This window comes from Strongylocentrotus purpuratus, unplaced genomic scaffold (genome assembly GCF_000002235.5).
Source record: "Strongylocentrotus purpuratus isolate Spur 01 unplaced genomic scaffold, Spur_5.0 spur5_scaffold_4, whole genome shotgun sequence".
Taxonomy (NCBI): Eukaryota; Metazoa; Echinodermata; class Echinoidea; order Camarodonta; family Strongylocentrotidae; genus Strongylocentrotus; species Strongylocentrotus purpuratus.
In genome coordinates this window covers 32771391-32793590 of record NW_022145610.1, presented here as the reverse complement: position 1 = coordinate 32793590, position 22200 = coordinate 32771391, and the positions used below count along the sequence as shown (strand labels likewise).

At 35.8% G+C, this 22200-nt stretch overlaps 1 protein-coding gene across 2 annotated transcripts; it reads left to right on the top strand.

Moving 5' to 3' along the window:
- Window positions 1-19377, top strand: LOC576866 (serine/threonine-protein kinase TNNI3K). 2 transcript variants are annotated; one of them, XM_030997851.1, is made up of 25 exons: window positions 1-64; window positions 1625-1734; window positions 2263-2374; window positions 3560-3663; window positions 4393-4490; window positions 4935-5045; window positions 5568-5666; window positions 6799-6943; window positions 7476-7620; window positions 8174-8278; window positions 8878-8972; window positions 9488-9637; window positions 10362-10442; window positions 10881-10937; window positions 11577-11669; window positions 12071-12128; window positions 12939-13065; window positions 13583-13650; window positions 14156-14260; window positions 14924-15029; window positions 15727-15969; window positions 16627-16737; window positions 17723-17871; window positions 18645-18691; window positions 19135-19377. In XM_030997851.1, exons 2-25 carry the CDS (start codon window positions 1695-1697, stop codon window positions 19200-19202), a joined length of 2517 nt encoding a protein of 838 aa, XP_030853711.1. In that variant the 5' UTR covers window positions 1-64; window positions 1625-1694; the 3' UTR covers window positions 19203-19377. The 2 variants fall into 2 exon arrangements, with proteins under 2 accessions (XP_030853711.1, XP_782227.3); XM_777134.5 differs by having other exon boundaries at window positions 10362-10448.
- The last annotated feature ends 2823 nt before the right edge of the window (window positions 19378-22200 follow it).

Genomic DNA, 22200 nt, shown 5'->3' with positions numbered 1-22200 from the left:
TTCTTCCAATTATAATTAGTCTATTGAGCCATACCGTAGTAACTGAATTTTGGCAATTCGGGAGGTAAGCTCTAAGTTTTGATTAAAAAATCGGATCTTTAGACCCTATTTATTCAGTAAAAGTGCAAATATTTGCTATGATATTTGAAGAAATCGTAACTTAAGTTTTATGGTAAAATATTCTCCAACAAGTATTAATAAGTCTGAGTTTCAATGCATGTTTCGAATGTGTTAAAATTAACATTGTCCCACCTATTGGTATTGCAGTATGGGTATGGCTATGCCTATGCACTTCATGTAGGTAAGTGACAATCGGCGGTGTAACTTTGGGCACCGTGCTCTTAATTCACGATCGATTTCGAGTGCACAGATAGGGCTTTGTTTAAATCGCTATAGGCCAGCACTGCTATTTTTATTATTCAAATCATAAAGAGGGGAATCAATGAAGACGGCAAATTCAACTTTGTTTCGTTCTTGATTTTTTTTTAATGACAATCAAAACCGGAGCCACGAGCAATGCGAAAAATAGATGCCGAGTAATAAAATACCCCAGGTTCACCGTCTTCTTGTATGGGTTGTCCGTCTTCCTGAGAATTTATTGTTCATAACATGAAAGTCTCTGTGTTGCGTAAGTAAGAAATGCATCGTGGAAATCAAAATCATCAGCGAAAATGCGAAAGATCCTTTTTTGGGGGGGGGGGGGGGGAGGACACGTCTGTCCGCGTTAACGAAGACAATCCTTGTTTTTGCAGATGATCCTTATTCTCGGACCAGCGCCCTTACTGAAGATTGCCTACATATTCAATGCATCGGATTTCATCGAAGGAACGCGAGTCAAGTTTCCAATATTATTTGTTTCGATAACATATTTATTTATAGCTGGCGGCTCAGCGGCTGCGATGCATGCGCCACTATGAGCTCCAGTGATCGGTAGGGGCGCTGGTCCGAGAATAATGATAGTCAGCATAACCGAGAATATCCTCGTAAACGCAGACAAATCGCTTGTAAACTTGAGCCTCGTTCAGATATGAGGAGGTAAAAGGTAGTACTAAAAGGTAGCGTTTTTTGTAAATGATGAAAGCTTAACTTTTTGTTTATCTTATAACACAGTGAATATGCACAGGTTTTTCTTGCATGCAGTTGCCGATCATTGACACATAAAATAACGCAATTTTTGAGGTGCTTGACCATGCCATATCTGAACACGCCTTTTATGAGTGATTTATTTCATGAGATGGCCATACATCCAACCAAGACTCCGTTCAACACGTCAGCAACACCGACACAGATTCATGAGACCCAGCTCCAACTCTGACAGCTACAGGCAAAGTTTCTTCCCAAGAACACTCCGGGACTGGGATGAGCTCCCTACCAACTTCATTGAACTGCCCTCTGTGGAGAAGTTCAAGGGAGCCATCAGCGCCTAAATCATAGGAGGATCTGTTTTTACTCGCACAACTTGTATATACGCACTATGCACTAATCAATCATGACCACTATGAGAGACACCACACCAAAATATCCTCGTTTAGTTGCTGAAAAGGCTTTTGACGAGTACCAGCATAGACGTAGACGTAGACAATACAACCAATGATTTCATGTTTGTGTTCTTTCTTGCATGCAGAACGTGAAAGATGGACTCATAAGTGCTTTGAAGTGACGGTATCGGTTGGAGATTTTTTTCCCATGATGCCATGGGTGCTTACAAGTCACGACCCACTTCTTCCTGTGCAGGTCAGTAGAATATGGAGAAGAGTTAATTGATGTATTGTTAACATAAAAACCATTATTGCATATTTTATAACATTTCTGTTGGGCAGGGGGGGGGGGGCATGATTATTTATATTAAGTAAAACATTCATACTGGAAATTTCTCTTTGGAAAATTGCTGTCTTTTTTGTTTGACAGTACTTGTAAGAATGCCACACTTTACATGTATGTATTAGAGGTGTGTAGAGGTGCCGTAGTCGTAGTAGATATGTCAGTTCGAGTTCTGCCGTAGCACAAATGTCCTTTGGCAAGACATCTAAGTCTACATTTGCCTCTTCCCACCGAGGTATTAACTTTGTGCTGGTAGGTAGCAATTCCTTGAATAGTGTGAGCACCAAAATCAGTAGCCTACCAGTAGTACCGGAGCTGGGGTGATATTAAAGTGCCTTGAGCACCGGCCTTACTTGGTAGATATGTGGCCTATTATTGTTACAAGTTTGAACTTGAATATAATTATTGTGAATATTCTTTTCCATTGAATGCTATCATCAGAGGAATGGCATAAGAAGATCAGTGAAAGCTATGCCGTGCTGGAAACTCGAATGAAAGAGGATCTCGATCCCAAAGACATTGAGCAATACACAGGGATCCAGAAGGCATGCTGGTAAGACTGAGATCAACATTATTTTGCATCTTAGATACCATCAAGGACAATAATAATGATATTAATATGCCATGTACTTATAAATATGTCTCTATGTCTATGTGCTGTAATAGAGTCTCCATATGGAGAGAAGGGAAGAAAAGAATAAAAAAGAGTGAGATATGCTCGGCATACTTCCTTAGGTCATTAGTTAACAATAGACCAGTTTGTAGGTAGCACACAGTACAAATTCCCCAATATTCACAGATCAAGCATGGAGAAGTCCCACTTTGAATACTTACAAATATTAATGCCAAAGGCAAAGTCATGGAGGTGTTTCATGAATACCTTTTGTTTGCCCTCTTGAAAAGAATACTTCCGCCTGTGTATCATAGAATGTACCAACAGTGTATTTATAAATGATGGTTACAGTCACGAGCATGTTTCCATTATTCGTCTAGACGACTTGGTAGGTTTTACAATTCTGTTTCAATTCAATTCAATACAAGTTTCAATTATTCTGCCCTGTGCAGATTGTATCTACAAATTAGCTCATATTGTGTGCTCGGCAGAAGGCTGTGAAAAAGAAAAAAGAAAGCATTTAAAAACAATTCTTTTGTTTTAAAGGTAAAGACCATTATTAGAAACGCCCCAATTTCAAAAAATGAAATGGAAGCTCTTATTACCAATCATGTGAAAGAATATGTTTTGACTAATACATGATGATAAAAATTTTGCCGGGAAACCGCCTACTAATTGATATATTTGGTAAATTAGTTTATCTATTGGACTGTGAGAGATAAACGCACGTGTCGCGCACGTGTGCGTAGTCCCATATACATCTTTCTGTGTACAGTGTTTGTAACTTTACGAAGACTTGGCCAAATTTCTTATCATTTTGATGATTCCAGAACCTTGCAGTACACACCAATACTTATATGCTGGATGATCAACCTTTTCTGATCGATTCCACAACGTTTCTTTCACAATGCAATCGCATGACCATAACTGGTCTTTATCTTTAAAATTATGATACATGTATATATATGCATAATTTGATATTAACATGTATGCAGTATTGCCACAGAACACAATTAGGCATGGCTGTTAAAATGAAAACAAATTAGATTTACATTGTGTATCTTTTAAGAATAGATTTAAATTTGTATAACACATATTAATATATGACTATTATTTATATTGCAGTTCTGGTGATACAGACAGGGTACTTGAGCTAGCTGATGAGAGATGTGTGGTCACTAAAACAGAGACTGGACTCACTCTTTTACATCTCAGCTGTATATCAACAGGTATGGTTATCCTGGAGAGTGTGTGCACCAGTCTCCAAGTGTTGATTATTTTCTTGTAGAGAGATCATTTTGAGGGAGCTTAGATGTTCAAACTTTTCTCTGTCAAGACATGAACATTTATACCTATGTAATAAACAAAATATGGAGAAAAAAAAGTAAATAACAAGAAAAAAACCCAAGGCAATCAAGCATGAATGAATCTAAATCTTAAACTCAAAGGCTGAGAAAACATGAAGGATTGATATGATCTGATCTACTTTTATACATCTTTTTTCATTTGCCTTCTCATTGATTTCAAAGACCATCTCCAATTTTTGTTTAAACAAATGGAATAACAAATAATAGTCACTGTTTCATTTGAGCACTCTAGAGGTTTTTACTGTGTGTTTTTATTGTTTTTGCAGTGTGAGATTAGTTCCTCAAACATTAAATACTTTTTTGTAAAAGTGAGTCATCTATGAAATTAAAAAATCTTTTGCTCATACAAATTATCGAATTTTCATGAATGTCACAAATTGTTACGATTCATGACAGTTTTGACATTTAAAAAGTTGAACTGCAGTCTATCAAAGTATGTGTACATTTTGCGAAAGTATCTTGTTTCCCAACAGTATTTCATTACCAATTTTCACAAGTTTTATGTCTGAAAACGTTTAGTTTTATTGTACATTTTACTTACTAAGCTATATTAAATGAGGACTCAAATTTTTGATTTTTTCGTTACTGCAGGGTCGAAACCGTTTGTGAAGTTGTTAGTCCATGCTGGAGCCAGGGTCAGTAGTCTGAGTAGGAATGGCTTCTCACCATTGCATCTAGCTTGCTTTCAGGTATGTTACATCAATAGTCACTCATAGTTTAGTTTAGCTAGCTGGAATGCTCCCCTGGGAGTGGAGATTGTGAAGTTGTTGGTCCATGCTGGAGCCAGGGTCAGTAGTCTGAGTAGGAACGGCTTCTCACCATTGCATCTAGCTTGCTTTCAGGTATGTTACATCAATAGTCACTCATAGTTTAGTTTAGCTAGCTGGAATACTCCCCAGGGAGTGGAGATTGTGAAGTTGTTGGTCCATGCTGGAGCTCACACAATCTCTCCCCCCCCCTCTTTTTTTACCTCCATCACTCAATGTCTTACTATCTTTTTATCCCCTCTCACTCCATCCCTCTCCTTATCTCCCCCTTATCTCTCTCCATCTCTTTCCCTCTCTCTTCCTCTCTTTCCCTCCCCTTATCTCTCTCGTTCTCTCTCCCTCCCCATCTCTCTTTCTTGCTCACAGGGTGATGTAGACTTGGTGAAGGACTTACTGTTAGAGGAAGCAGACCCTACAGTGATTGGTTACAGCTCAGTTACTGCCCTGCATATTGCAAGCTTGAATGGAAATGAAGAGGTATTATGACCTCTTAACTTTTCACATGCCACCAGTGCCAATTCTGCACAGTCGTCTGCTTGCTACACATGCTAATCTGTACAAGACAAAAGGTCCAATTAAAAGAATAATAGTTCTATGAAAGATAAAAAGCTTGCCTAATTACCCCTTGCTGGTCTCCATTACTTACATAATAATCATTGGAACATGTAAGGAGATTAGTTTTACTCTGAAAACATTGAACAATTTAAAAGCTTTTGGTATATCAATTTATTGAGCTATTTGTATTTAGGCACAGTGGGATTATTGCATGGCAAATGAAGAGTTCCAGCATCCGTTAGTAAAGTTTACATGTTTACACTTTGACCTTAAATAAGTGTTAATGAATTACTTTTTACATCTGCATATTAGGTAAATGTACATGTAGTATAACCCAGCTACCCCTATCGATGAGGCAATATGAAATGAGCATTATGATGTAAATCTCCATGTGCATAATGATACTAAAATTGTAAGGGAATTGAATTGTTCTCTATTTAACAGATTGTGGAACATCTGATTAAGTGTGGAGCAAACATTCATGCCAGAGACACAGTCAAGTTCACCCCGCTCCATATAGCATGTTACTTTGGCCATGAAAAGGTAGGAGTGCTCATTTTCTTCCTCATAAAAATGTTAAGTGAAAATGATAAGTTCCTCTTTAATGTAATTGTTATTCTTGGTTGGTACCCAATTTAGTACTTGGTAAGTCCACATTTACCTGGCTTGGCAATGGCAATATCCAAGTGATTGTATTTACAGGGGGTGTAGCATTACAAATACTGGTTAACGCCATCTACATGTACGATTTCTTTTGGACAACTGCCTGAAACGAATGGACTTGACTAACGGTCAGCGCGTGGTAGCGTTCGCGAAACAGATCAAAGTTTTCCTCACGCTTCGATTTCGGGTATGTTGCATGCACGTGAATACTGAGGTAGCTTCGTCTGTAGTCATATTATACCTGATTGATCCAGTGTCTGGCCACGGGAAAGACACGTAGTCTCGTCATGCTACACTCCCTTTAAGCAAACTGGCATAAGCCAAATTAATGAGCTAATGTTAATATTACACCCCTTAGTCTTCTCAGCTTCAAGTACCTAAAAGATTCGGAGCATTACTGAAAATGTACATGTATTGTGCATGCTTGTTTTGTATGCTGGTTATATTTAAGTACCGTAATATTAGCAGTGTATGCAGAATTCAAACTCTTTTGCTTTATATATAGCTGGTTTAGTTTGAAGGGCTCCGAATCAAGAGTGACTGAGCCATATCACAAAATGTAGACAATTGTCCTGGATTTGCATCATAGTACAGTATGCTTTATTCTGTTGTACTTTGGTTTGTCAATAAAGAACATAGAACCCATGAGGATAGCTCCATGTAGGCAGTACGTGACCCTTCTAATTTCAATTCAAATCATTTATTTCCAATTTCCAACATCAACTAAAAGAGTGTGTTAAAAACAGTCAATGGGCAATAAAAACATAAAACTGCCATTTCAATCAGACGATTAAGAAGATAGAAAACAAAACAAGTAAAGCATTCAATGAGAAACAAGGTGAAGAAAAGGGAAAAGTATACTACCGGTATATAATACATAATTCAGTATTGACAAACTACATTAAAAAAAACACAACTGGATAGTTGGAAAATGGTGAACACAATGAAAGCCAGGCTTGTGGCTTGTTAGAGTGTGTGCACCTAGTTTAATAACCCTCTCATCCTCTTGAAGGTTGTCAAATGTCTTATAAACCACGGTGCTGACATCAACCTGTCTGGTGAGGTCGGTGATGTGCCCCTTCATTTGACCTGTGTCAAAGGTCACCAGAGCATCACAGAGCTTCTGGTCAAAGGTCGTCGCAATAACAAGGCTGATGGTAAGATAGCATGCTGTTCCTCTACACTTATTATGATGGGATCGATGCTTTTTGGCTCTCTTAACTTGTTGAATGAATTAATTGTAGATTGATTAGTATATATTAATTATAGTTATTGAATGTATTATTATATAAGTACAACTTTGTAAAGCGCTTAGGAACATTGAAATAAGCGCTATATAAATATAATGTATTATTATTATTATTATATTATTTATTATTATTATTATTATTATTATTATTATTATTATTATTATTATATTATTATTATTATTATTAATGCAAAGCCTGTGGAATAAAAAATGTAAATAATATCGAAATCTAATCATACCCAAGTCAATATGATTTGAACTGCCAGATTATATTTTTCTTTCCTAGTTTCATTACAGTTTCATCATGGAATGAACCTTTTTTCTGTTATAATTAACAAAATGTTTTTCAATGATTTGTTCCCTTTCCCTCTTTTTCTCACTTTGCTAAATTTACCATGACTGAGAGTCATCGCATCTGATATTTAAACTTTTTTTTCCAGTGAATGCTCAAGACAATGAGCAGCATATGCCGCTCCACTTCAGTTGCCGAGCAGGTCACCTGACCACAGTCGATTATCTTCTTCAGCCTAACCTAGGCACCAAAGCCCATGAAGTTAATATATACGGGGATACACCCTTACACCTGTAAGTGCCATTTGTTGTTGTGTGCAGTACCCAAACATTACTCTGTGTTTAGAGAATTATTCTGTATATTGTATTTATTATTATTATTAATTTTTTAAAATTTATTCATTAATTTTATTATTATTATTATTATTATTATTATTATTATTATTATTATTATTTTATTTATTATTATTATTTTTTTTTTTTGGGGGGGAGTTCATGGGGTTGTATCAATCACTCGAAAAGCTTTCTTATAAAGTCTAAGATATGAAATGATTGTCTATGTGCTGTAGATAAAATATAATTACATTCAGGTCTCAAAGCCCCAAAGGCCACAAAGCATTTTGCAGCGATACCTTAATCTCTTACCACAATGCCACTCTCAAAACAATATTGAAGACGACTTATCCATCGTTTTGCCTCTTTTTACCCTGCTCCTAAAACTGACAAGTGTGAACTGACGTCTACTTCATTGACGTTGTACTGGAGAGGCATGATATGATGTGTATTACACCCATTCAAGTATGTACTTTGTATTTAAATGATTACCAGTCTGTTCCTTTCTCCACAGAGCATGCTACACAGGGAGACTGGATATTGTCAAGTCATTAATCACAAAGACAGGACCTACCAGTCTGCTGGTGGAGAATATATTTAGTGAAGCACCTCTACACAGGTATGGCATTTATATGTTACACTTACTATTTTGATATGTATTTGCTACTGTTATTTAGCTGCAGTTTTCCTGAACTAAAATTTAATTTGAACTTTGAATAGCTTGAACTATGTTTAAATTTTGTGATAGAAAACATTGTTTATCTCATGATTTTATGGTACATTCAATCTATTCTAAAATGATACAGTCCAAATGAATGCATTATGTAAAAAGTATTGTGCCATCCCTCCCCCCCCCTAATTACTTGTGTCTACTAAAACAAAATTTTGCATCCTAATCCAATAGAGAATATTTCTTTTCACTCTCAAGAATTCTTCATTAACTTGTTAATAATGCATAAAAACAAATTTCACCTTAATTATAATTCTGAATTGTTATCCCCCTTTACTTTAACAAAAAAATGTTATTATTTATATAAGGGGGGGGGGGGTGGAGTTTGTGCCTTTACTATGATATCTTTTGTGTTTTTCATATCATCTGCTCAGAGCCAGAAGGGTGTTAATTCTGTATTAAAGTATGTAAGTTAATGCTCTTCTGGCTCCAAACAGATGATATCTTCAATTCTTTAATGGTATGATTTCTTCTGTCTTTCTTTACAGCGCATGTACGTACGGCAAGAATATAGAGCTTGTGAAGTATCTGTTGAGTCAGGAAGGTGTGAACATCAACACGCAAGGCAGAGACGGACACACAGGTAATTGAGAGGAAACATAGGCCTTAGGCCATTAACAAAAATATACATGTTTAGCGTCCCCGCCCGCTTCCTTTTGTTTAGGGCCGCCTCCTTATCCTTTCTTTTTTCTTTTTTTTAATTTAAAGAAAAAACATTAAAAACACTGCTAAAATGGATCTAATTCTGAATTTAAAAAAAAAAAAAAAAAAAAAAAAATTGCCGGCGGCCATCTTGAAAAATAGCCCGACTGTCAGGGAATATCTACCGAGCGGCCATTTTGAAAGAAAAAAAAGGGCCTCCTCCTTCCTACTTTTCAAAAAGGCAGGACACTAAACATGTTTTTTATTTTATTTGGCCTTACTACTCTAAAATTAAAAGCATTTGTAAGATGAGACTTTGCTCATTTGTTAAAATATGGGCTAATAGATAAGGAGTGGAGAAAATAGAGAATAGCATAAAACTACACACACAGAACCCCAGTGGGACCTACTACTTGATTAACTCCTTAAAAATCATTGTTTTTCATTCGTTTAAAGCTCTTCACAGTGCCTGTTACCATGGGCACTACCATTTAGTCCAGCTTCTATTAGACCAAGGGGCAGACATGAATCTAGTCGCTACGGAGCAGAATGGGGACTCTGAGAAAGACCAGGAACAGACCTGCTTAGTCTGGGCTTACCAAAGAGGTATTCACTGGCTTTGTTCAACATTGAAATATTTTGAATTACACATTTGTTTATTAAAGAAGGATAATGATAGATAAGTATATATAGTGCAGCTATGATACAAGTATTCTCAACAGTTCATAAATAACAGAGTATATGGTTCTTTTCTTTGGATGAGCATATGTCGTACGCAATCACACCTTCTTCACAAATTAGGAAATGCATAATTGAAAATGACTGAATGAAATTATCACATGATCAAAGTTTATGAGTGAAATGTTGTACAGGGCCTCCAAGTAAAAAAGTATTTCAACTACCTACAGGTCTACCCTGTTGAAATGAATAATAGAAATAAACCTAATTATTTTCGAGAGCATTTTGGTCATATAGAATACCTGTCCTGGAAACTAGTTGTGACCGTGTAACTTTCCTTATTGCAGTAAGGTTTCTTCCTAAAAGAATCTAGAGTTTTTGAGTGAGAAAGTGAAATGTGAAAGGTGGAAATAAAAAGTGTATGTACCACAATTATTTGCTCAATTGAATTGGCATCATTGTCTTCAGCTAGAGCTGCGAAAATTATAGGCTTCAATTATTTGAAACTATAAATTTCAAGGAAGTTGAGGAAATGTATACAAATCATCCATTACAACAGTTGAATTAAATTACGATGTGTATTTCACAGTGTAGTTATGTTTGGCTTTCATGTTGATGAGTCTTTGCTGGTTTGTCTACTTGTAACCCGTAGGTCATGATGCCATTGTGACGTTACTGAAGCATCACAAAAGACCCCAAGATGAGTCTGCTTGTGGAGACTACTCACAGCCAGGTGGAGGTTAATGCACTTTTGTCTTTCCCCTCACATTTGAGGAATTTTTGTTTTGTTTTTGCTAATCACTTATAGTAATCCTTTGTAATTTAAAAAGTATTTATCTGTGGTTATATTATGAATTGTTTTAAAAGATCTTGCAATATGATCTCACTATGTGTGCGTGTGTTTGGAGATAATGTTCTACCCTTATTTTGGTTTGAATCTTACTATGTTTTTTGAATTTGTCTTACTTTTGTTTTTGTTTTTGCAAACAGTGCATTATTTATATTACCCGGTAGTTGTATCTCTGTTGACTTTTCATTGCAATTTCTTTAGTCAATTTTGTATAATAGCACCGTATTTTGCAGCAGTTTGCTCGATATGTTTATTTGCTCCTAGAAGGCACATGTGTAACAAGAGTTCTATTTATTTGCTGCTTTTGCTTTTGCTTTGTAGATGGTTCCTATGTGTCTGTTCCATCTCCCTTGGGCAGACTACGATGTATTACAAAAGGTGATTATCGTAATCATATTTGTAGGAGGTGTTAACTGTACAGAGATTGGGACGGAGAGTTGGGGGGGGGGGGGATGCAGTCCCTTGAGATGCCAAAATACCACCGAATTCAGGTGTTGTCATCTTATATTTGAGGACTGAGGGTATCTATTTTGTAAATTCATACCTTATGTAGTATATTTTGATGACAAGGTTACATTTACACGATAATGAAGTATCATAACTTTTGATGTCTTGCAAATTTTGAGAAACTGGAAAAGACATCAGCCCCTTGGCCAAATTCGTATACATCTATGACTGTCTGATATTATTGTGAACATAGACAATAGACTTAATGAAGAAAACATTAGAAACATATCTTTCAAGAAATGTCACACTAATTTAAAAATATAACTTTAGTATGCAACTCTTGCCAAATCTGCCTTGTATTTCCTTCCTGTAAACATATTTATGAAAAGGATGATAACATCCAGAACCACAATGATAATAGTGGATGTTTTTTTATTTGTTTTTAATTTGTTTATATACCACTAAGGTTTAACTCATGGTTGATATTGAAAGTGTATTTGCACATCACTAACGAAAGTCAGCTAGAAAATGTAGAAATACTAATGTTCCTTTCATATTGGTTCTTTGCAGAGAAAATAAATGTGTTACAACTGAGAGCATCGCTACCCAAGAACTTTCATCTGGACATTAATGAGATAGAATTCCTTGAAACAATTGGGAGTGGTAAGTCAAATCGATTTTTATTTAATGTACATCTTGTTTAAAATGATTAATATAAGAAGTCTTCTTTTTAATATCTTTCATGAACTTTATGCCAACTCTTGTGGAACATTAAGTATCTAAAACTTTCAGTCATCTGGAAACAATAATCAAAGACATTTGGTGAAATACTGAAATTATATCACCAGTTCAACCTATCCTAAAGTAGTTGAGATTCAATGAAAAGATATTTAAGTAGATTTTGTCATTTTACTGGTATTTACTATGAAAATTGTGTATATACATATACATGTACTCAAATCCCTATCACAAATAAGTGTCTATTTACTTAATGTAATAGTCTCTCTTGAAATTAACGATGAAAAATATAAATATGACTTGTTTTTCCCATTTTTGGCCCTAAGGATCCTTTGGGAATGTGTACAAAGGCTACTGCAGAGGAAAAATTGTGGCAATTAAGAGGTAAGAAATATAACTTTGGTTGTTGAGATGTAAATAAAAGATCAAACAACCCATAAACTTGAGTGTAACTTGAGGTAGTGATATATAGAAACTAACCAAAATATGAATTCATTGACATTGATTAGGAAAAGATATCTCTAGTCATTCCCCTATGGCTATTAGGCTTGTCATTTCTAATTTGATGATACTTCCTTTCATCCTGTCCTTATCAAGTGAAGCATGGCACATTTGCAACTCTTTCCATACAGTGTTTCATGCCCGGTTTCATGAAACTCGTTATCAATAACAAGATATGATAACTGTTATAAGCTACTGAAAGCCTTACAGTTGATTGGCTGTGAGCAGATTTGTCGTAGATCTGTGGCAGATGTTATTGATAATGAGTTTTATGAAACAGGCCCCTGATGGGATGATGAAAGCCATGGCACAATGATTGCTGCATGTCTTCAGGGAGACAACGTGGAAGATATTCAGAACTTTCAAGAATTGAAGATGTTGCACATACTGTGTGTGTGTTTGTATATATATATATATATATATCTGTAAAGCGCTTTGAGAGGGCCTTCGGTCCTGTAAAGCGCTATATAAGAACTAGCTATTATTATTATTATGATTATGTCTGATGCAGGAAAGCACCAAGAGATACCAGCATAAATTCAGATATTTGTTATGATTGTGAGTGTGATATTTATGGTCCAGTACTCACTATATACATATAGGGGCATGGAAATAGTTTACTCATCATAACGCTACTCCTATGCTCCCTCATAGTTAAGTAATATATCAATTGCCATGCTATTTTATTCCCAGATATCGTTCCAGTGCTTTCAGCGCCAAGTCAGATGTGGATATGTTCTGTCGTGAGGTGTCCATACTATGCAGACTAGACAGCCCCTATGTGATACGCTTTGTTGGAGCTTGTATAGAGGACCCTAGCGTAAGTATTACCAATTGTATCATGTTTATATCAGTCATTTAAGCTTTCCTTTTCAGTGAATATGTAACACATTTATCAATACTCCAAGAAGAAATTTATTGTCAAATTTTGAACCATGGAGCATCATTGCCTTACTATCAAATTTGTTGCACTGTGTCGATAATATTAAATGGAAGAATTGAAAATACATTTTATGGTAGATTAGGCCATTTTATGTCGTATTAATGAAATGGAAATGAAGTTTGCTTACTGGATTGAATGATGATAATAAATAATTAATATCTTTCCAGAGCCTCATTTTAAAATTCATGGAGGAAAAAAGAAGATTGGAAACCTCAAATTGAGTCCAAATAAATGCCATATATAAACAGAAATACAATATGATACTTGAATAGATGTGGAAAAAAAAAATCAGAATACACCTTGACAGTTACATTTGAAGTACATATTCTCCAAAACTTATTCACATTCATTCATTTGAATAATATTTTCTGATTTCATATATTCTCATCATCAGCATTTTGCAATTGTGACACAGTATGTGGCAGGGGGCTCTCTGTTTTCGTTGCTTCATGTTCAAAAGAGGTATGTATTGGTTTTAATATTTGTGATCTCTTGTGTCAATAAAAGTGACGATGATGATGATAGTAGAAGCTGGCTATGTGTGTGGGGAACGTAAACTGTCATTAATCCAACAATATTTTGTTAGTGAAGAAGACAACATTTTATGGAAGTTCTTTTCTTTTTGTTTTTGGCAAGGGGGGGGGGGGGATAGAGCAACAAGTACAGAATCTATTTTTTGTTAAAACAGAAGGTAAGCTGCACATAGCAATATCAACTTGTCTATTGGAGAGTGCTACATTGTATTTATGTGTAAATGTTATTCTATACCGGTAATCATTTTTTTTTTTTTTTTTTTTGGGGGGGGGGGGGGGGGAATAGAGCAACAAGTGCAGAATACGTTTTTGTAAAAACAGAAGGTAAGTTGCACCTAGCAATATCAAAATTTTTGCTCACTCTAAATGGGTTGAAACATGTGATTTAATTTGTTTTACAGACATTTTCATAATCATACCTTATATTTTTACAGAAACATTGATCTCCAATCCAAGATGACGATTGCTGTGGATGTAGCACATGGCATGGACTACCTGCACAATCTGCCACACCCTATCATACATAGAGATCTAAACAGGTCAGTTTTGTTATTTTTGATCTCTTTGATGTGGTAGCCATTAACATTTTCTATCCTTTAAAGCCCATCAATACTAGTGAACAGGAGGGATTAGACTACCCTGCATGGTCACTGACAGGTGGTTATCTCATCAAATCAGCTCTCAATTAACATAAGAAAAAGAGGATCATGGGTGACCAATGGTCACTGATTATGCATTGTTTGTTATATAGAGGGAGCAAGTAGCTATAAGTAGTGCAGTGTGGCTTTAAGGCAGCAATTCGTGCTTAAGAAGGTATAATGTCCTACCATAAATTTCACCTAATGTCCTACCATAAATTTCACCTTAAAGTAATGATTTGTTCTTCCTAGAAAAGAAGTACATACGCACATATTGTATGAAAGTTGTTCTCATGGAAGAAATTCAGAAGTACAATTTGTCAATGAAAATAGAAATTGCTCCGGGTTTGACTCTCAAAGTTTTATTGAAAATGTTTTAATTTCACTGGAACAAAAAGGATTCGATTCAGAGGAATTTGATGCAGTAGAATATAAGATATTACTTCATTATCTATTAAAACCTAAACCTTTCTTTTCCAACCACATTACAGGTGTATATGATAATTAAGTATTCTTATGATGTAATTTTATACTGTTGTATTATCTTGTTTTTTAAACTTCTAGCCACAATATTCTCCTTGATGAGTTTGGACATGCCGAAGTAGCAGATTTTGGTGAATCCAGATTCGTCAAGTCCATGCATGAAGACAACATGACCAAACAACCAGGAGTAAGATTCAAACTTCTCTCCTTTAATTTGTTTTATTTTTTAAATTATGTCATTTAATCTATCAGATGTTGTATTATGTATTTGACATTGTACTTTTTAACTGTTTCAATGAAAATGTCAATAGCTGCACAGCTTAAGCAGAAGAAGAAAATGAGTATGTAATAATATATATATATCTGTAAAGCGCTTTGAGAGGGCTTTCGGTCCTGAAAAGTGCTATATAAGAACTAGCTATTATTATTAATACATGCTTCTCAGCATTAATGTGGTTTTTGCATAAAGTATGTAAGGAAAAATATTGGTGCTGCCAACTTGCATAAAGGAAATCTTGTTCTGTCATTTTCATATCGGGACTTTTTTAGAGGGAAATAAGGCTCTTGAAATCAATATAAGATTTTTATCGGTGAGAAAATGTGCTGTAACCAGAAGTCATACCTGATGCTACCGTATGATGTCAGCATCCGGACTTCTCTGTGATGAAGCAATCATAGATTTGGATATTGGAGAGCTAATACTTATCTAATGAATTGATGTTATTTCATATGTATTGTAATTTGTAGGTTTATTTGTAATTTTTTGTTAGGTTTAATATATGAAATTGTTTATCATTGTTTTTTGTTTGTTATAGCTCTTAGAGACTTCAGTGGTTAGCACTTTATAAGCACCATTTTTATTATTATTATGTTTTGTATTTTAGAATCTTCGCTGGATGGCGCCGGAAGTCTTCTCCCAGAACACCCAGTACAGCATCAAGGCAGACATCTTCAGCTATGCCCTCTGCATATGGGAGCTTCTCTCAGGAGAGCTTCCCTTTGCTCACCTCAAGCCGGCTGCAGCTGCTGCTGAGATGGCCTATCGCAGTACCAGACCACCCATAGCCATCACCATACCCAAGTCCATCGTCAATATCCTGCAGATGATGTGGAGTCCGAACCCTGAGGTAGGATTATTGTCCAGTTGACTTTTTGTCAAAAATCTATGTGTGTGTAAATTTGGTTTTTACAGACGTGTATATCAATCAGATGTGATTATTTACGTCTGGGGACCGACCTTTAAGCGTCACCATCCGAAAAATGTGACTCAGTTTCGAACCTGCTTCCTCGGCTGAATCAGTTTGTAACTTCCATTGTTAGCTGAATTACAGGCGCACGCCACAACGCCAAGTTGAAATGTAATCGTGTAGTCTTTTGTTGACGGTTCTTATGGTTAGTTTTAGTCCAAAACCCTGGGGTGTATCAATCCTCTAGCAAGGTTTGTTCATTTGCTGTACCTGGCCTGTCCTTCTTTTGTTTGTTTTTTCTTCGAACCAGTCACTGTATCTCGTCACCTAACTGTCAGTACCATCTCAAAGTCTGCAGTCCATGTTGCGTTTCCTACTAAATGATATTTGGAGTTTAAACCCTGTGTTATGATCATTTCTCTTCTGAATTCTATCCAAACCCTAGTATCAATTGATTCTCTTTACAAGGGTCGTCCCATTGCTGTACATGGCCCTTACAAATTAATCACTATCAATATCTCCAGGTCAACGTACAAAATGGTACAGTGTTCTCCTAGGAGAAACTCTCTATATTTTATACTTTGGGTCTTGTTGCAGGAGAGGCCAACCTTTGCCCAGATCATCCCCATGCTGGATGACTGTCGCCAAGAGTTCCTGGCCGTAAGCAAAACACTGTCTGGTGTGCTGAGCATGCTGGATGCTGATTGGGTAATGTGTGGCATGCTGCCCTTTGTTGTTCTTTATTAACCATACTAATAAACCATCCTCCCAGTTGTTCCCATCATTTATGAAGAATGAAATGAAATTTGAAGAACATGCTATATAGAGAAGAATGAACAATGCTCGGATATTTTAAAGCATTTAGACCTCTGACAATGGGATCATGCATAGTTTCATGTTGAGAATCTTTTTTGGTGTTTAACTTTGACAGAGGAAGCTATATTCTGGAGCATTTTTTTAGTGGGGATTGAGATTTGTATTCATGAAACTTCTGTTTTATGTGTCTTTTCATACATTGTTACATAGAGATACATGTCTGTAGAATTTGAGAACAATTAGAAGAAACTAGTTTACTTGTTGAAATAACATTTTTAACTAAAAGCTAACTTTGTTCACTTCATGTAGGAGTTGTTTGAGGAAGACTAATTAAGCATGACACAATTATCGCGTTTGCAACCCAGATTTGTATTGGGGTGTTTAGAACAATTATTTTTTGTCGCAATTGTAGTACCAGTACATGTATTAATCAAGGCATGGTGTGAAAAGTAAGAAGAAAATTTTGCTTGGTGCATCCAAATTTACACATGGAAGTTAACCGCAGTTTGAGCCGTGATATGATACTTTGTTTTTTCCATCAGGAGCTGAGAATTTTGATCATTTGAATGTTTCAGAACCATTGTTTCTTGGGCGTAATAATTATCATTAAACAAAAGTTCTTATATAGTACCTAACACATTACATATATATATATGTCACCATGCACTTGGGAATAAATAAAAAGCAAAGCAAAGAGAAAATAGGTTACCAAGTTCCATCTGTTTATTATTAGAATCAGTGTGTTTGAAGGGCAGACTTAAACTTATCCATTATATTAATATTTCTAAGAGAGTTGGGGAGGCCATTCCATAAAACTGGGAGGCTTTATTTATTATAAATGCTGATCGTCACCCCCTTCCATACTTTATTTCACCAGGCTACTCCAATAGATGACAGCGAGGACGGCCTTGAGATGGGATACAGTGGACTAGAGCCCTCACCCAGTGACCTGGAGCCAGGTGAACTTCCTGCAGGCAACGTGACAGCTCTAAGAACGCAGTGGGAAATGTGTGCCAAGTCGCTGAGGTGAGTAGTGTATATGTACACCTTCATTGTCTTTTTTAAAAGGGGGTGTAGCTTGGCAAATACTGGTTAATGTCATCTACTACTTCTTTTGGACAACTGCACATAAACGAATGGACTTGATTAACGGTCAGCGTGCGCTAGTGTTCGCGAAAGAGACGGAAGTTCTCCTCACGCTTCGGTTTCGCGTATGTTGCACGCATGTGAATACTGCTGTCACGTCGTCCATAGTCATATTATACCCGATTGACCTTGAGTCAGGCCACGAAAGACACATAGTCTTGTCATGGTACACACCCTCTAACAGTAGACTGGAGTTTTACTCTTTTTCAGGCAAATTATATTGTACTTTAAGCTTTAATACTCTGGTTTATAGTAACATGATATTTTTATGTCAATACCAGTATTCATGATTTTAAGAGGTGTGATGCCTCAGTGGTAGAGCAGTTGTCTCTGAAAGGTCCCAGGTTTGAAATTAATGCAATGACTTACTGCCCTTTAGAACATTATTGATTCTTAATAACCCAACATCTCCACGCAGTCCACTTCTTGCATAAGTACCATCTGTACTTGCTCTCATCGCAATTGGGTAAACTAACATCAACACAACAGATTGAAAAAATATCGATAGATATTTTGCAATGAAAGATGCCTCATTCAATGCTCATCATGTCATGTAAATATGTGGGGATTTTCACTTTGCCTCCTCCTCTTGCCCCTAATATGCTTCATGAAACTATTAAAACATTCACTTTATACTATTTTTTTTACCACAGTGGGGAAAAGAATGGAAGCAGTGTCTTCCCTGCAACAGATAAAAATGGTAAGTATTTCTATATGATGTGATTTTATTTTTATCTCATTATTATTATTATTATTACTGCTATTATACTGTCAAACCTTTTTATTGAATAGATTTATGTTTTTCTTGCTCAGTTTTTCACTAACAAATTTCCATTTTCTGGCATCTGAGTAATTTTGATATGTAAATATGTTTTAAGTTTTTATTTTTCATAAACTATTCACAAGTACCGGTACATAACTTAAAGTAAGCAACTGCACAAGAAATGTGAGTCTGACATTTATTATAGAAGAAGAGAATTTCTGTTACATGTATAAAGGAACAGATACAAATAATTTAGTTAAAAGAAAGGAAAATATACTGCACTCTACAGTATATATGGAACCGGTCTTGCAACATTACGTTTCAAGCCTTAAAATATATCTTTTATTTACCGTACTCTCTACAACTGCTTATTCATCTAGGTTATGTATCTGATCCTCTGAGCACCCTACGAGTGAACGATTCACCCATACTACCTCAGCAGGATTGAGCCAACAACATGGAAGATATACAGTAGGCTTGCAGGTGCACCATGTGAGAGAGAGAGAGAGGATTGAGGTGTCCTGAAAAGGACATGGAAGAGGCGTTAAGATCAAGTGTGTTCTCCTGGAAACCTAGATAGAAAGGTCACCTACATGTACATAGAAAAGTCAGGTAATAGATCGGTTTACCAACATGTTCAAATTTATGGATGTTTCTTTCCTGCGGACCTATGGATGAGTTATTCCATTGACCTGTTTTTAATGTATGAACTACAATACTTGGCTTGTCAAAACAATCTTTGCCTAAAATTGGAATATGTTATTAAAGTGGTCTATTAGACTGAGTGACATGTGATTGATGTGGTAAAGGAGCTTTGAGGAAAGGCCCTCTGGTTTGGTAGTTCTAATATGGATTACCTTGAGTATTGCCATCCTTGTTTTATTCATCATTGTCACCGCCATTATCATTATTGTCATGATTAGTATCATCAACATTAACATCATTATCTTTAAGATTATCATCATCAGCAACATGATAATGATGATTATTATGATCAACATCATTATCAGTAACATTTCTATCATTGTCTTTGTCATCATCAGTACTATATTCATTAAAATTTTCCTCCTCCTCCTCCTTCCTCCTCTTTCCTTTTCCTCCACCTCTTCCTCCCCTCCTCCTCATTTTTATTATCATTGCCAATGTATGCTCATCACCACCATCATCATTTTCATAATCATCATTATGATCATCATCATAATCATCACCACAAATATTTTTCTCTCGGTGTCATGATAAGGCTGCAATATCTTACTATGAGGTGCACAGTTGCTATACGTGTATGTGCTGTCATTCTCATATTATTATTATTAGTATTTATTTGTAAAGCTACATTGCTCCTATAATGTATATCTAAAAGTTACATGTAGGCTTTTTTCTTCCTGACCAGGGAACTTGTATGAAGTGTACTCCCTTATAGCAACAAGTGATATATGCAATATGGCAACATGAGTAGTATATTTTCAATGTTAGGGTAGATGACATCATGACAATCTCATTTACAAAAGCAATGCAACTCTCAAGCAACATGTACGCTATGTAGTGAAGAAAATGCAATATATTTCATTTTTTATACAATTAGATATTTTGTATGTATGGCTCAAATATACAATATCTGCCAATATTATTGAAGATAATCTTGATTTCTGGTAATGACAGAAAAGGTAGTATCTCAGATTCAGATGAAAATTGCAGATTGTTGAGGACTGCAAATTAATATCTGCCAAACGATTTTGGGGGTTACTTTTCAAGCTTGCTTGCATGAAAATGACACTCTTTAATTTGTTTTACATTGAATTCTATGCAAAATTTGGGGGCTCTTTTATGACTTTCGAGGGCTCTTTCGGGCATTTCGGGGGCTAATTTGCCCCGGGCCCCTGTGTATTTTTCCCCCTAGAATCCATAACATAACTGAGTAACTCTAGCAAAGAATGGTAAAGTACATTGTCCTACAGTTACATATAATAGTCTAGTGCACAAAATATGCAGTCTCTTCTTTGCAAGAAGAGTTGTGCTTTTTTAGTGAATCTGATTTCCAGTAAGTTTCTGTTAGTATTTCCAGGGCTTCACAAAGCTATTTTAGAAGGTGGTGTCGGGATTGACCATGTCAAGCCCTGTTCCTTCTATAATATGCCTGGTTCAAACTAGAACAGCTCATCAACTGCATGATTGATACACAACTCAGAATTACTACCTGTACCTCTTGAGATGGACTACCATTACCATAACTTAAGATTAGCCTAAATGGAGGTTGTATCTATGTGACTGGAAATACCAAGAAGCAGTGTCCATGCTCCACAGAGGGCCCTGATTTTTGATGGAACACCCTGTACCTGTAATTTCATTTAAGCCATCCAAAGTCTAGCTAAAATTTCTTTGTAGAGTCAAACCTGCTTTAGTGACCACCTGTATAGAAAGATTACCTGTCTACAAAGACCACATTTTTTGTTTCCATGAAAATGGTTTCTCATTGAAACATGTACTAAAGGAACCTGTACATATAGACCACCTGCCTATAAAGACCACTTTTCTTGTCTCCCTTGGGGGGTCTTAATAGACAGGTTTCACTGTACTAGCATAGGTGCTGCATTTCTACTCAGTGCAAAGTAGATTAAGTGCAATATTCAGTTGCTTTTCCATATTTAAATACTTACTTTGAAGTGAGGTTTATATGCTGCTGCAGTTTACGGAAAAGAATTTGACTTAAGATAATGTGTTTGTGTGTATAACATGAACAAAGTTTTGCTTGGACTTTTTTTTGACTCACTGCCCTCAACTTATTTCTGTAAAAGGACCAGAATTGCTCTTGTCTAGTGTAAGAAGTGAGACATCTAATGTGTGAATATATACATGTGATGGTAATAGAAGTATCATGAGTTGTACCATGTGTATTCCATCATGGGGGAAAGAGGAAGCAATTTGCCTGAAATTATTGAAATGTACATGTATTCAAATAAACAATAATAAAAGTAGAAGTAATTGGATGTATGTCATGTTTTTCAATTATTGCTATACATGTTGTAACAATGCTATTACAGTTACATTAGCTCTGTCAATATTTTATTTCCTTCGAAATGAGGCATTATCATAATTGGACTCTGGGGAGTTGAATATAAAAATGAACCTGGAATTAAAATGTAATCAGTATTTTTCTCACTTAATCTTTGATAATAGCTAGTCATTATCTCTCTAAGAATAGCCCATGCTGGCTGTAATACCATTTTTTAACGCTGTAATGAGAAAATATGCTCGGCAAAAAAGTCAAAACAATCTAAATTATAGAAATATATATCATTCTTTCAATTCAGAGACAAATTATTTTAGAAAAAACAATTAATGTGTGTGACGTTTGCCAGGAGCAGAGTGACTCTTTGAACAAATACCTACATGTACAATATACTAATTATGTAAAAATAGTGTAGGTGTAGAATTGTGAAAGGAGATAT

Excerpts from the sequence above, each read along its gene's own strand:
- LOC576866 (XM_777134.5), top strand. The coding sequence starts at position 1,695 with ATGGGTGCTTACAAGTCACGACCCACTTCTTCCTGTGCAG. Across the intron at positions 1,735-2,262 it reads ACCCACTTCTTCCTGTGCAG|AGGAATGGCATAAGAAGATC; the intron begins GTCAGTAGAATA and ends TGCTATCATCAG. Across the intron at positions 15,970-16,626 it reads TGTGGAGTCCGAACCCTGAG|GAGAGGCCAACCTTTGCCCA; the intron begins GTAGGATTATTG and ends GTCTTGTTGCAG.